General features: G+C 37.6%; 3 protein-coding genes across 4 annotated transcripts; 1 reads left to right on the forward strand and 2 right to left on the reverse strand.

Annotated features, from left to right (window-relative positions):
- Positions 1-17: 17 nt before the first annotated feature.
- On the reverse strand, positions 18-2,324 carry LOC111329789 (pterin-4-alpha-carbinolamine dehydratase). The gene is made up of 2 exons (XM_022934558.2): positions 2,193-2,324; positions 18-1,890 (listed from the first exon to the last, which is right to left on the reverse strand). The coding sequence occupies exons 1-2, from the start codon at positions 2,268-2,270 to the stop codon at positions 1,573-1,575; spliced, it is 396 nt and encodes a 131-aa protein (XP_022790293.1). The 5' UTR covers positions 2,271-2,324; the 3' UTR covers positions 18-1,572.
- Positions 2,283-8,686, forward strand: LOC111329775 (peroxisomal biogenesis factor 19). Its single transcript, XM_088728855.1, has 7 exons — positions 2,283-2,415; positions 3,258-3,578; positions 4,666-4,748; positions 5,862-6,023; positions 6,779-6,955; positions 7,225-7,269; positions 7,855-8,686. The coding sequence occupies exons 1-7, from the start codon at positions 2,352-2,354 to the stop codon at positions 7,942-7,944; spliced, it is 942 nt and encodes a 313-aa protein (XP_088584981.1). The 5' UTR covers positions 2,283-2,351; the 3' UTR covers positions 7,945-8,686.
- Positions 8,687-10,737: 2,051 nt separating this feature from the next.
- LOC111329748 (soma ferritin) lies at positions 10,738-13,780 on the reverse strand. Of its 2 annotated transcripts, none has more exons than XM_022934511.2 (5): positions 13,559-13,778; positions 13,386-13,478; positions 13,255-13,308; positions 12,208-12,333; positions 10,738-11,112 (listed from the first exon to the last, which is right to left on the reverse strand). In XM_022934511.2, exons 1-5 carry the CDS (start codon positions 13,655-13,657, stop codon positions 10,966-10,968), a joined length of 519 nt encoding a protein of 172 aa, XP_022790246.1. In that variant the 5' UTR covers positions 13,658-13,778; the 3' UTR covers positions 10,738-10,965. The 2 variants fall into 2 exon arrangements, with proteins under 2 accessions (XP_022790246.1, XP_022790248.2); XM_022934513.2 differs by lacking the exon at positions 10,738-11,112 and adding an exon at positions 11,309-11,836 and having other exon boundaries at positions 13,559-13,780.
- Between the last annotated feature and the right edge of the window lie 1,280 nt (positions 13,781-15,060).

Genomic DNA, 15,060 nt, shown 5'->3' on the forward strand with positions numbered 1-15,060 from the left:
AGTTGATGAAACCAAAATAAAACATAAAAAAAGCATAAATTTTTATTCTAGTGTTTAGCAACTTTCTATGCTGTGTACAGATGTAGGGAAAATCTGCAGATTTCCAAATGTCTTGTGATTGGTTTGGCTGTGTCATTGTCATCTTTCTCTACATCATGAAGGTGTTTGTTCCCATCATTCATATTGTGAGAGTATTTGAATGACATTTAACCTCTGTATTCCTAAGATCTCAACAGTAATTCTCATTACTCTTTACCATATATTTCCTCTTATAATAGTTCTGAGAATTTTATGTTCAAGCAATCAACATTCCCTTAATGGATTATTTTTTTGCTATTCTCATCATCTGTTTTATATATATGTTGTATTTCAATTCTAAACTTGGTTCAAATTTTATTTTCCTTTGTTCTCGGTCATGTTAATGTATGATAGTGAGTTTGAAACAAAGGAAAATAAAATTTGAACCAAGGATAAAATTGAACTACAAAATATATATACACCTGTAGCCCAAACATGGGCAAGTCTACAGTTTAACTGTTTAACAACATAGCTGAGATGGTCACAGACAAGCTCGTTGCATAACACCCACCCCAGGGTAGGACATCCACCACACAGTAATCTCATGCGTGGGAAATTAATGTCTCCTACCCCTAACTATGCAGGAGACGGGACCTACAGTTTATTCGTCCTTATCCAAGAAGACTAGAATATCTATCCATTTCTGTCTGGTTGATAGTGTTTTCATTCTGTTAGGAGAAATTACTTCTTGCATGGTCACAATGAAACTGAAAGACTTGTCAAGTGAATTACCCTTTTGGCTCTCATCTATTAAATTCCCCAAAACTTCACATTTTTTTTTCTGGAGAAGTGCATGTATGTTTGTCCTTGTTGGAATTGTTAGGGAGTGTAAGAAAACTGCAGCGATAATGGAAACAGGAAAGTCCCTAAACAAAAGGTTTAATAAGCAGAACAATGGCTGTGCACGTACATCTAAGGTCTTCATAAATTTCTTTGCGTCCTTTGCAAAATAACAATGCCAAATGACCAAACTATGTGTTGTCTGGAGAATGTGAGCCATGACAGCTTAATTTTTAAATTTTGATTTCTAATATAATGCTGTGTTCCATATTCGGTTTACAGATAGTTTTGACTGTAATAAACAATCTAAATGACTTGAAAGTATTGCACGATTCATAGGTAAAATATAAGTTCATTTTTTAACTGACACTGTCCAAGGCATCACAGTCATAATTTGTTTCTTAAGCTCCCTGTTCTCTTTTTCAGGTGGAAAACAGTAAAATTACCACCAGTCATACCGCTTACTTACCCCTGAAATACCCTAGAATTCTAGAAAATTTAACAGGTAAAGGGATTGCTCAACTGGTTTGAAATTTTTCTTTTTATCTTTTACCTAAAAATTAAGAGAGAACACCGTGTTGGATACACGCTGTTACAAGATATACATGTAGTCACCAATTTCCTTATTTCTATAATTAAGTCTGTAACTGTTTAAACAATCGTGCACAGCTACACTGACTTGCATTAAGTGACTTGGTAACTCTTGAGTTATGTTTACACTGCCATGGACCCTGCAGCTCTGTCCATGAATTTTGCCAGCTTGATATCTTTTTCAGAAAGCCCTACACAGTCATGTGTTGTCAAGGTTACTTGTACTCTGCTGTACACGTTGAACCATTCAGGATGATGATCCATTTTTTCTGACATCAGAGCCACACGTGTCATGAAACCAAATGCTTGGTTGAAATTCTTGAATTTATACTCCTTGCAGATAGCATCACGCCCCTCAACTTCTGTCCAACCTGCGGCCTTTAAAGGCTTAAGTTCTGTCTCCCGCTCTTCAGCGGTGAATTTAGTGGGCTTTGGTGAAGACTGCGGAGAATTACAGTGACTCGTTGGTTACATTTTAAACACAGGAGAAAGTAAAGTACCAGGATGCTATCTTCATGTTTGTCACACTGTCTTAAAAACAGGGCTCTTCCAGCCTTGCTGAAAGTGTCACCCTTTCTCTCCCCTTTTGGGGAGAGAGAGATCGTAAGCCGCTATCTAACGTACATTTGATCGTCTCAAAGTTGTACAATCTTTTGATCACCAAAACTAAGAGAGATTACTTAACTCTCTAGATTGAAACTAAAACAAAGTAACGCTTCCATAAGCGCAGCTTTGAAACTTACCATTGCTAGAAAAGTTTGAAAAACCCTCAAATACTGTGCACAAGCTGTGAATTTTTTCTGCAGAAACCGTCTGTTCATTTCGCCGTCTGCGCGGTCTGAGTTTATGGAGAAGGTTGGTACTAATGATATTGAACGCTGACCAAAGTTATATCAGAAGCCATGGATGGAAATGCGAAGCACAAAGATCGAAAAGTTGATGATGAATTAGATGAACTTCTTGATAGTGAGTTGTTTGTTCGAATATTAGCTACTCTTGCTGGATCACTTTGTAGTCTTAAAATGAAGTTATTGGTTTTTTCCGCTTGAGTTTAAGATCAAGAGAAAATTAAAAACTGCTTAATCACCTTTGCACTCACCTGATATCCAAATTATATTATGTTACTCTGAAACTTTACGGCAATCATCGATCATCGCACTCAAAGGAGACATTTTCATTTTGATGTTTGGGTTTGGTGCAAGGTGTAACATAACCCTTTAAGGTAATTCCCCTAAGCACTTAAGTTTAGCTGATCAGCTGTGAACAGGATAAGACCAGAAAATTGTCTCGATATTGTAAGGAGAAATTACATCTTAATCAGTTTTGTGAAGGAATGGGTTGACACTGTTATAAAAGTAGGTGTGCCTCAAGGTCTACTTGGCCTGCTCCAGTCACTGCTCGTCCTTGATTTTAAGGCCCAGAATGTCCAGGGTCGTTATGATATGAAAATATATGACTTGATTCATTAATCTTGTTTGTATGTAGTTGACTCTTGATAGCTTTGAATGTACAAAGGAATAAGTTTCTAGAGAAACTGTGGGGCTGTGTCCCTGGGGAGTTGATGAGGTAATTTGGTTTTGTCAACTGAGTTGACAAATGGCTAATGCTCAAAACCTCAGCTTTTAACTCTGAATGTTGACCAAATGACAATATCAACTCATTCGATAGAACCAAATTATCTTGACAACTTTAACCCAAAAGGAAGAACATGAAAGATCAACATATTCAGAGATGGAGCTAATTTTGATGAAGTAAGAAAGTAAACCATTTGTTCTTTCTTCGTTTTTATTTGCCATTAATTTCTTTAGGTGCACTTGAAGATTTTGACCGCAAAGCACCATTGGCAACAAAAGATAGCTCACAAACTAATTCAGAAAACGGAGAGAAATTGTCAGATTCTGCCAAAAGTCCTGGCAACAGCCGAAAATCAACACTGAAAACTGAGGGAAGTAGCAGTGCATCAGCTTCATCTCAACAGACCACTGATAATGCTCGTTCAGGAACTGATTTTGGCCAAATGGCTGGCCTAGAAGATTTGGAAAATGCAATGAAATCAATTTTAGGAGATGAACCAGAACTGTTGGCACAACTTGAACAGTTTGCACAAGCTGCAGCTAATGCAGACCATGGTAAGATGGTTTAACATTTATCATCATCAGTTTAGGATAAATTCCATGCCATGTGTCTGTTTAGTAATAGTTTACACGCAGATGACATCAAAACATAGTAAGAAAAAAAAAAAAAGTGGCACATGAGGTGTAGTCAACTGTGTCACTAAATATGTCTTTACCACATACTACAGAACAGACCCACGGACAGCAACACCCTAGAAACTATTTTTTTATGTGATAGAGAAGCATCATACACAAGGTGTTATTCTTCTTTAAATATGAACTTCTATCTATGTAGTCTGTTTTCCAATTATTGTTAATTAGTGTTTGAAATTTTTACAGACTTAATGAAGAGAGAATTGGCAAGATCTGGTAGAATAGTCACGACATGTTCTATTCCCAAGGAAAGACCTTTGTATTCAGTAAAAACCCTTAAAATCCAATAGACTCGGGGCTTGACACTAATGGTACCCCACGAGCCACAGACTAGTAGAAATTCAGTTTTGGCTAGAGGTTTTCAATTTCCACTAGCCAGTTTGGCTAGTAAACAGACTGAGATTGTCATAAAATCTAAAAACATCTAAGATGTCACTAGCTACTTGCCTAGTAAGTTGAAAAATTAGTGTCGAGCCCTGAGACTTTTTGAAATCTTCTCCCTCCATTACTTCAAGTCACCTCTACGAAATACTGTGGTTTTGAGATGTCCAGAGTAAATTTAAATTTTATATGGTGTGACTTTTTGACTATTAAGGGTGATCATCATCTCATTTCTCTTTACAATATCACCCCCCTGAATAAAAAATTAAGGTTACAAGAATATAGGAAATGATCAGGTACTAAATAAATGAAGCTCTTGATTATTGAACATCTTCTCCTTGTCTGCACCTTAGAAAATATATAGCGAACGATATGGAGAAAATGCATATCAATTTTAGGGTGTTAACGTTCTGGTCACAATTAGCAATGAGGTGTAGCCCAGTAAATTCAATATTAGAAAGCGGTAGTTTTAAATACCAGGATTTAAAATGATAGCTCCTCTGTACATCTGAAAAAGCTGCAAGAACTGCTTAATATTTCTCCTGAATGGTAAATGTTTATGTTCTAGATAATCCATCATCGGTGGCAGATCTCGAAGCTAATCTGGCCAGAACCATGAATCATTTGGCTCAGAATGCCAAAGATTTAGAGGTGATCATTTATTACCGTAGTACTAAAATAGGCCATTTTGCAGTTGTGTACTTAGTTTCCAAGCCTTTGATTTAGAGTGAGGCTGAAGGTGACCTTGCTGTGGTAGAGACCTGGATCTAGTTAGCATGATAACAAAGTGATTTACATTTGAAAGGCAGCAAGGTTTGTATCATAACAAGGTCATCTCTAGCCTCACTCCCGTTCAAAGGCTTGGCAACCAAGCACACAACTGTAAAATGGACTATTTTTGTTGACCCATAAACTCCCATGAGTGACCAACAGAGAATTTTTCCTTACGTTAAAATGTCAAGTAGGGGATGATTAGTGAATCAAATGCCAAATTCTCCAAACAAACATCATAAGAACTGCATGATTGACCGTAAGGAGAATTACCACTGAGATCTCAGGAGAAAAAGGGTTGATTGAAGTTGATAATAATTATGCCATTGAAAAATGTAATGTGATGTGAGATTTGTTCCTGTTCCTAATGATCATTTTACAAGAAAGTTGGAACAAAAGATTTACTCCAGTCTCATCGCATTACCAGTCACTTTGTCCACACGATAACTCACTGATGTCAACTTTCTGCCAACTTTGGTCAACTCACTGACACGAAATTTTTTTTAATTGATTTGTTATCGAAGACTGAAGATGACTGTCAGTAAGTTAACCAATGCAGTCAGTTAAGTGACTGGGTACTGATTCTAGTAGTGTGGAAGCACTATATCTGGGGTTGCAATGAGAACTGACAACTGATGAAATTCTCTGTGTATGTCACGCAAAATCACCACCTACTTTCTCTCAAATCACTGAGTAACATTACATCAAAAATCGAACTTCCATTAGCCACCTGCTTTGCAGGTTTTGCCACTTACTTTAAAACTTATGAAACCCAGCTATATTCATGAACTTCTAGTCCTAGACTTTCTTTATTTCTTTTGGAAAAAAAGGTGGTACAGCTTAGTGACAAATTGGTGGGGGTTTTTGAGAATTTTGTCATGATGGAAAAAAATGATTTTATGAATTGCAAAGTGTGTTTTTTTTTTATTAATTATCTGAGGAAAAAAACTTCCCCTCCCTGATCTATCTTTTAATTTGTTTCTTTTTCCACAGAATGCTGGTTCTTTTAATGAAGATTTCTTAAAGTCAGTGTCAGATATGAATTTGTCTGGTGGTGATGGAGACATGGATTTCCTTCCCTTGATGCAGGGAATGATGCAGAACTTGTTGTCCAAAGATGTACTTTATCCTGCATTAAAAGACTTGAGAGAAAAGGTGAACTTATGATTATAAGGCCAACACACGTCTTCAAGCTTCCAGTGCAATTTGAAGGTCTCTTTTTATTCTCCTTGATTGAAGGAAGTTCGTTCCGTTTCTCAAGGGTTCTGGTAACTTTACTGACCCGACAAGCTGATTTTTGGTCATAGCGTTGACATTCAAGATCAAGAACTTGATCGATTTGGTGTTAAAGTATCAGGTCACCAATTTTTTTTTTTTTAGCTCAGATCCATGCAATTATTTAGATTAATTTTCAAAATTATGAATTTGGGTATGTAAAGTTACTGGGACTTTCAAGTAATGGGCCTCAGAACTTGAACCCACACCTCTAGCAGGTTTTTGCTAGTCTTTGATTACAGTAGAATGTAGAAGCTAGACATGCATAGGAAAACATTCCTCTGCATGTCGTTTGTAATGGATTAAATTTATCTTATTAACCAAGCGCGAGGGCTGTACTGGGAGAACATTGGCCTGAAGTCTTGACAGTACGGACCAAGCGCAGTGTGCTCCATACAAAAAAGACCGAGGGCCGATATTCTTCCAGCAAGCTTGGTTAATAAGAGATTTATTATACGACTGAAGTTCAAAGGGACACAAGTGCGGTATCATTCGGGACCATTCGGGACAGTGCCCAGTTCAATAATGAGAGTATATTGACCGGCAATAGAGCATTTTGATTGGTTGATTTAGTTATTGACCATCTAACTGCCTGAGTTGTGTAATAATATGTGATATTTAACCTTGAATTTTAGTATCCTGGGTGGTTAGAAGACAACAAAGCATCATTAACAACAGAGGAGTTTGCTCGTTATGAAAACCAGTTTAAAGTAGTGGGCAGAATTTGTTCAGAGTATGAGACTGAGAGCACAAGTGATCCAGATGATGTGAAGAAAAAGCGATTTGAAAAACTACTTGGACTCATGCAACAGGTGATTATGTTAAAGTCCCTCTTACCCTCAAGATTTTATACCTTTAGAGTGGCAACATGTCTGCTTAGCCAGCTCAGTGAAATTTTATGAGGTTTGATTGTAGCAGATTCAAGACTTTTAGCCTTTTGTGTCTTTAGAAGGCAATTGTTGAAATAATTGTCATTTTTAGCTCATCTAAATTACATTCATGGCAAACTAAAATAAACAAAAGGTACTAGTATGTAAGACAAAGGTTAACAGGTATTAAGCAATTGTTGATCATCTTCCAGATGCAAGAATGTGGACAGCCTCCATCGGAACTTGTTGGAGAAATGGTATGATCAGTTCTAGGTGTATGTAATGAGGTCGAGACAATTATTCAAGTTGTAGTGTTTTTTTCGTTTATGTATTTCCAGCCTATTTTGCATTTGAATAAAGGCTGATAGTTTCGAAAGAAACTGTTTGTGGCTGCGTCGGTGGGAGTAACGAAATAATTTGGATATATCAATAAAGTTGAAATGGTAAATTGGCCACCGCAACAATTACAAAAGCTGACGTTTCGAGCGAAGGGCTAATGCTCAAAACGTCAGCTTTTGTAATCGTTACGGTGGCCAATTTACCATTTCAACTTTGTTGATATATCCAAATTGTTTTGCATTTGACTGCCTTATTGGTCTTTAGTGGGTGGAGAAACATTTGGGCTACACCTGTAAGTTAAGAACAGGAATTTCACAATAATTATTATCTCCAAGAGGTGGCAACATCAGCTGTTTCCAGATTGAACTGCAATTTGGGAATTGGATTTTTGAGGAGGGAAGAAATGCAGGCCCTTAATAGAAGGACAAGAATTGACAATAGTTTTGCTTCTTCTTCTCATTGATATTAATGTCAGACATTAGTAACTCTTTTTTCTCAATCAGCCACCAGGGTTCACTGGGCCTTTTCCAGAGATGCCGGAAGTGGCACCAGAGTTACCAGATGAACTTAAAAATGAGTGCAAAGTGTCTTAACCTTTGTAAAACAAGAACCAGAACAGTGCAGCAACACATACTGCTTGCAATGGACAAAACAAGCTCTATGGAAGGGCTATCCTAGTTGATATGTTTGACTGCCAGGCTACCAAAAAGAACATCTGAGACAAGGACAGAAAAATGATACTGACATTATTATTTAAAAGTACTTTATCATTTCATTTGTGTTAATGAAAGAAATATTATTGTTGGCTTGCAACTATTTGAATTGATGTACTGCTGGTTCGTGCCACTGTTGTTGGGAAGCGAGGGAAGATTTTAACAACTAAATAGAAGTTATCATGAGTCAAGTTGGGGTGTTTCATAAAACTTGTTTTATATTTATTTTTATGACACTACCATTTCATTTGTGTCTAAGATTCTCAATGCTCAGATCATAGTTTTAGTTTTGTGGCTGAATGATTAGTTTAGCTATGGTGTAATGAGTTAGCTGACTGTCCACTATTGACAATCTCATTGGAGACAGTATTGCTGTTTTGAAATGTCTCTCCTTTAAGAATGTTTTGAGTTACTTTTGGATAGATAGATAAATACTTTAGTGGTAAATACTTTGCAGCATGAACTGAATTGTGTATTCACAGATATAAAATAAATATTACTATGTACATGTATTCATCTTATTATTAAAAAATACGTAATTCGTCGTAAGGGGGAACTTGTACATTATTTGTGGCTGTTGACTATTCTGGCCGAAGCAATAAAAAAACTGTTTTTAAGCCTATTTGTCTTGCAAAGTGGCAAAGCAAAGGTACACTTGTGCCTTAACCTATGAGAGCTTACACAGCGGGGTGGTAAAAGTTTGTTTAATTTGTGCTGAGGATCGTTCACTATGTTGCAAAATGTTGCTGTACACATATTTTCATGGTGGTCTTGCACAGTTGGAAGATTCATAATAGCTAAGACCTTAAATCTCTGGTTGGGTGGGGGGTGTTTTAAGTAAAACAATCCTCACGCACAGGGGTGAGGGTACACAATTACACTGTTTTATACACTCACAGTCACATCATGTTTCAAGGTCATGTTTTCCAGAACAGACACACAGGACAAAGAAATGGTTTTTAGTGTGTATATTAGATGGGCGCGTAGAATATAGCTCAATTGGTTAGAGCGCCGGATTGTGTTGTGCCGGAGGTTGAGAGTTTGAGCCCCAGCAAGACCAATACTCATGGTCTTAAAATAACCGAGGAGAATTTGCTACCTTTCTAAAACAAGAAATGGATAGATATTCTAGTCTTCTTGGATAAGGACAAATAAACCATAGACCCCGTCTCCAGCAGGGTTAGGGGTAGGAGATCTTAATTTCCCACGCACGAGACTACTGTGTGGTGGATGTCTTCCACTGGGGTGGGATGGGTGGGTGTTGGCCCTTAAAAGCCCTATGGGGAGTGGTGAATTAGCCTATGTAACCTATTTAACCATGTATACAGAGGACAATTTTTGTTGCTAATTCAAGCAGTCCTTGTTCCAAATGTACCTCAACCTTTCACCCCCACGAGTGACTGAGGTAGAATTTCTCCTTACCATATCAATACAACATCGATATAATATCAAGTAGAAAGATGATGAGAATGAAGAATATCAAAAAAGGCATTACTAGTTGATCCAAAACCAAATTCTCTGAACCAAAATGATAAAAATTGTAATGCAGGGACTCAAGGGCTCTTTAGTTCACTGAAGGCATTATCACATTCACCTTCTGTAAAACAAATTCCTCGTGATTGTGAGACTTTTTATGTGATTAAAATAAGGGAAAATATTTCTTAAGAATGGATTAACAGACGATCGGGTATATTGCAAAGTTACGCCATTTTGTACCCCAACTTATACTACTTAACATCAATGTCATTAATTCATCCTTATTTAACTTACGGTCTTGCTGCCTAGGGTCAAGCTTGCAAGACTTGTCTTCACAAATTACTAATTCTTCAGAAAAGAGTGTTTCATTTATCATACTTTGCCGAATGGCATGACCATGCAAGTCTTCTTTTCTTCAATGCTAACATGCTTCCAATAACTTTTCTTTACTATGAGTCCATATCAACGTGAATGCATGATTTCAATGATGGTAAAGCCCCAGCAAACATGTTAAATTCATTTCAGAAAGCATCTAGTATCCACTCATACAATACACAATCTTCTACGTCTGGCAAGGTTTAGGTTAAATATTCTAGACCTGAAATACGAAACAATTTTTTCTCGGCTCGGAGTTAAACCGTGGAATGGGATACCAAGCTACATAACCAATCTCCCAAAGAAAGCTTTCAAAAAAGAACTCTGCAAATGTTTACTGGATATATTAGTAAGGGAGGATGAGTATATTGAAATCCCCATGATTATTAAAAAGGTATGATCACTGAAATGCATGCTTGAGGGTCCCATTTCACATCTGTTTTCTTTTACAACTCCTTGTCTTTACACATTGTTGATCCGTAACTTCTGTGTTTTATATCTAGTTGCAATCTACAAGGTTTTTTTTCTATCAACATAGGTTTGCCTTACTTATTCTTCCATAACTTGTTATATTGATCATGATTGAATCTTGTCAGCACCTTAGGAAATGTATAGAGAACAGTATAGAGAATATGCATACTGATGTTACGGTGTAATGGGTCAATACTATTTCCAACCCATTTACTCCTTGTGGGAACGAAACCAAAGGATAAAGTTGCTAAGTTTCTATTTCTTCTTGTCAGATTTCCTTTCGAAAAAGGAAAAAAATTCTGCTTGCAGATGTACAGCTCAAGAAGGGAACACAGTTGACAAACACATATAATTGCTCTCCTCTTTTCTTTAATGTTCAACCTTTGACAAGCATATGGCAGAAATCTTATCATTGATAGTAATTTAATTGTGACAAAAAAAAAAAAAAAAACCAAAACAAAACAAAAAATATGAAACAAAAAAATTTAAGGAAAAAGAAAAGGTAACAGAATGGCAAATCCAGTTTGAGTATATTAATGTCTAAAGCCCATATGGTTGAAGAGGGATGTTGCTGAACCCTTAGTCATCATCACCCAGCGTCAGCTTATCAAACTGGAATTCACCCAGTCCTGGACCAACACGTTTCAAGTTGGTGACAAAGTCAGAGAACTGCTTGATAGATTCCACTTGCTCCTTGAGGAACTCGCCCTCAAGGAAGTCCATCATCTATCCAGGAGATAACAGATAAGAATAGTAGTTTAAAAACTACTGAACTGAAATTTAAAAAGCCTTATGGGTGCTACTGTGTGGGAAACTTAAGCAGCAAAATTACTGAGTGCTCAGCCACACAAACAAATGCAAAGCAAAGCAGTAGAAAAACAAAGCAAAGAATGCACAACTTCACATCAAACATCTCTCAGAATTCTTTGACACATCCAGTTTATTTTTCCAATAGATCCTGATCATTACAAATAAATATGAAAGTTACCAAAAAAGACATTTCTGACTCATATTCGAGAATAATTAACTTCCAATATATTATTGAAGGTTGGTTTACATATATTGTCCGCCATTATTAAATACTTGATCAACCAATTAAAAGATAATACATTTACTCAATACTTGATCCACCAATTAAAAGATAAAGACATTTACTCATTCCTGTTGCACAAAATTCACTCTTGGATTGTTTCTGCTAGGCAGTTAATTGAGACCGAACCCTAAATGACAATGCTAGTACATGAAACCTAAAAATGTGAAGCTAACTCGGCATGACCTAATGTGATGGGAACTAAAAGCAAATAGGAATTTATTCACAGTCTAATGTCATTTTGTCATATTGAAATTCTCCGAGTCCAGATCCAACACGTTTCAAGTTTGTCACATGATCAGAAAACTCCATGATGGAATCAACCTGCTCTTTCAGGAGATCTTCAATGATGTCTGTCAACTAAAATTGATGCATTTAACTTTAAAAAAAATTCATGAATTATAAGAAGTCTAACAAGAGAGTTAACAAGAATTTGAGTTCCTGCACATTTCTGTGGGATGGAGAACTGTTTGAAAAGGGCAGCTCACAGATGCATCAGTGAGAGAATTGACAAAATTGCTGCTAGCAGTTAAGATGTCTGAGCTTTATCTAACCAGCACAGTGCACCAAAGAAAGAGCTTAGCATCAGCTACAAGGCTAACACAACTTAGCTGACCAGAATACTCATACAAACAACTTCCTCTCTCTCTCTCTCTCCCCCACCAGGTACAAGTGACAATGCTCACAAGACTGACCACCATAGCAACAAATGGGATCTGACTAATCCTTACCTGAGGGTCGCCATTCTTATCAGCCACTTTGTGCAAATCCAGCAAAGATTGGTTGACATGTTTCTCCAAATCCAGGGCTGTTTTCATTGCCTCCAAACCAGTTCCCCATTCATCTTGCTCTGGTTTCTGCAAAGTAATCGAAAAATTTGTTCACTACTGTTTCATTTAGGATTCTATGTACTGAACTATTACAACTTTGGTTCACACTCAGTAACTAGCCGTTTTTCTCTCCTTTAAAATGTAAGGGAGTGGGGGACAAACCGTGCCTGAGATTTGTCTTCTTACACATGGCAACGTTCTTCCAAATAAAAAGAATGTTTTTTGGTTCTGCGTAATAATTTTTTCAGTAATATAGTTTGTCACTAATACAATATATCCAATATTAAGGGGTAGACTACTAGACCACTGCTCCTCTGTAACACTATCAGAAATAAAGCGCTATCTCAGTTGATACATCTTGATTTCAAGGCTGCGAAAAGATTCATTTCAAAGTTCGTTCCTTCCGAGTTCAAACCTTTTTATAGGACGAGTATTCTAATAAGCTTGGTCATTAAGATTTTATTTCTGTTTCAAAAAACAGTCGATCTGAAACTAACACTTTGCCTCACAAGGATTTATTGTTCCGCCGAACAGCGTGTGAAAACCAACAGTTCTCTTCGCAACTTGATTCGAGTTTGTGGTTTCAGCTAAGAAAACGTAAAACTTTTCATTAAGCTCTGGGGACACGAATTTTGACCAAATGGTGTCAAACATCAACTGCCTACTTTTAGATGATGTTCGGAAACGATCCGTGCTACGAGAGTACGTTCCTATATGCATTACGTAATGCCACGCTGGAGTGATGCCTAACACTAACACGAGAGAATAAACACCTCATATGCCTAATGGTGAATTCCACTATGGGCTCAATTAGGCGCCCCCTTAGTCGCTCTAGTTTAAATGCAGAAGAAACCTGTTTACTGAAAGACTGATTCGGGAGAGTTGAGAGGGCACGAAACGTCGTATTGAGAGCATGCCCGACCATAAAATACTAAAGAAACCACCCACCTTGATGTCTTTCAACACAATACGTCCACCCCGCATATTCTGATAAGCCATCAACTGAAATTCAATCGAGAGAGAATGGTCAGACTACAAAGAGACGAAGACTTGAGATCAAAACGTCTCTTGAAGCTTACCTTCTGGGCGTGCTCGCGTTCTTCATCCGACTGTTTCAGCATGAACTTGTGGAATCCGGGCAAAGCTACATCATCACGGTCGAAGTGGTAGGCCTAAAGAACAAGAACGAAATCGTTACATCGATTAAAACAATCGATCACAAAGGAGTAGCAAAGTTGAAATGAGTACGCACCATGGACATGTACACGTAGCTTGCATACAACTCGAGGTTGATTTGCTTGTTAATGCCAGCCTCGCATTCCTCTTGGTATCCCTGTCGGCAAAGAGACATTTCGATGGTCGTAGAGGTAGAGATCAGGAAAATACGGTGTTAAAATTGTAAAATTCTAGAACGTTAACTGCCTCGTTCAATCACTGTTGAAGCGAAACAATCCAAGATGGAGTTTCTGCTGAAAATTGTAGTTTATAAGCCCCATAATCATGTGACATAAGATATTGATAGCATCAAACACTGATTGGCTAATTTTTTTCAAATATGTCGTCATTAAGGCACGTGAGAAGCAAATCTGCTGTGTAATGGGGGGAAACAAAAATGCGACGTGATGTAATTTGTTTTGCTTGAGTAAGTAATTTCTGCGACGAAGGGAGAGAAAAATGGCCCTTGATACTTCACCAGGACTCTATGTCGACAGCACAGAGCAAATTGAAGATCTTTTTGTAGCTCTGCTGTGACATCAAGCATAACTAGACGTAGATTATTTAGTTCATCTCCTCGAAAATGGTGGCGGGAAGGGAGGGGAGAGTTGGGTCAACTGGATGACCTAGTTTCCAGGGCCCTCTCTCGTGGAAAAGTGGTACGTCATCTTACCATTAATACTCGATCCTATTTTGCGGTATGTGACGCGAAAAATTTGGCTTGTATATAATTAAATTTTATACGGCACGCAATGTTTCCGATCTACCGATTCTAACTGAATATCACCTTACGCATTTAGGCTTTCAGCACCCTTCAAGTGTTTACAGATATAAAGATATGGGCAGAAGCAGATGCATCCGATAAAGGCCGATAGTGGATATCCGTTACAACAGAGCGCGCAAAAAAAAGTGTAGTCAATTTAGTTGTCGATAGAACACTTCTCAATGCATTCATGCAAGTTAGCTCACCTGTTTTTAATCTTGCAGGTCGAGAGAAACCCATATATTCGAAAAGTATTTATGCAACGTTGCCAAAAGTCAGGAATGCCAATTCTAAAAACGGCCGCCTCAGAAGCTAAACTTAGCTGGCTGGCAAACGTCATGACGAAAAACAGCTGATAAGCATCTGATTTTACTAATATCTAAATAAGACCATAGACCTCGGGAAAAATATCATGGGACTTAAAAAAAAAAACGACCTGTGGCTGGCAAAACTGAACTTTTACTCCATGACAACAACTGAGTGGAGTTAAGGGCGAACTGAAAGAACCTCTGTTTTCAGTCTGCCGTCGAAGGCAGAAAAAAACAGATGATCTCAGGCTCATGTAAGTAATCCGTGCGTGTGGTAGTTAGTGAATCAAACAAGATCATCGGTCAAAAATTGTGGCGTAGTTGATGATTCGCTTCACCGACGTGTCTGATGCAATAGGTGATTTGCACGTTGCGTCATGGCCGCCATGTTGGTGGACGTAAACAATGGATATCTCATAAGCTTCTTTTGTTCGTCCACCAACATTTGTTCATTTCACCATTATTATC

This window comes from Stylophora pistillata, chromosome 7 (genome assembly GCF_964205215.1).
Source record: "Stylophora pistillata chromosome 7, jaStyPist1.2, whole genome shotgun sequence".
Lineage (NCBI taxonomy): Eukaryota > Metazoa > Cnidaria > Anthozoa > Scleractinia > Pocilloporidae > Stylophora > Stylophora pistillata.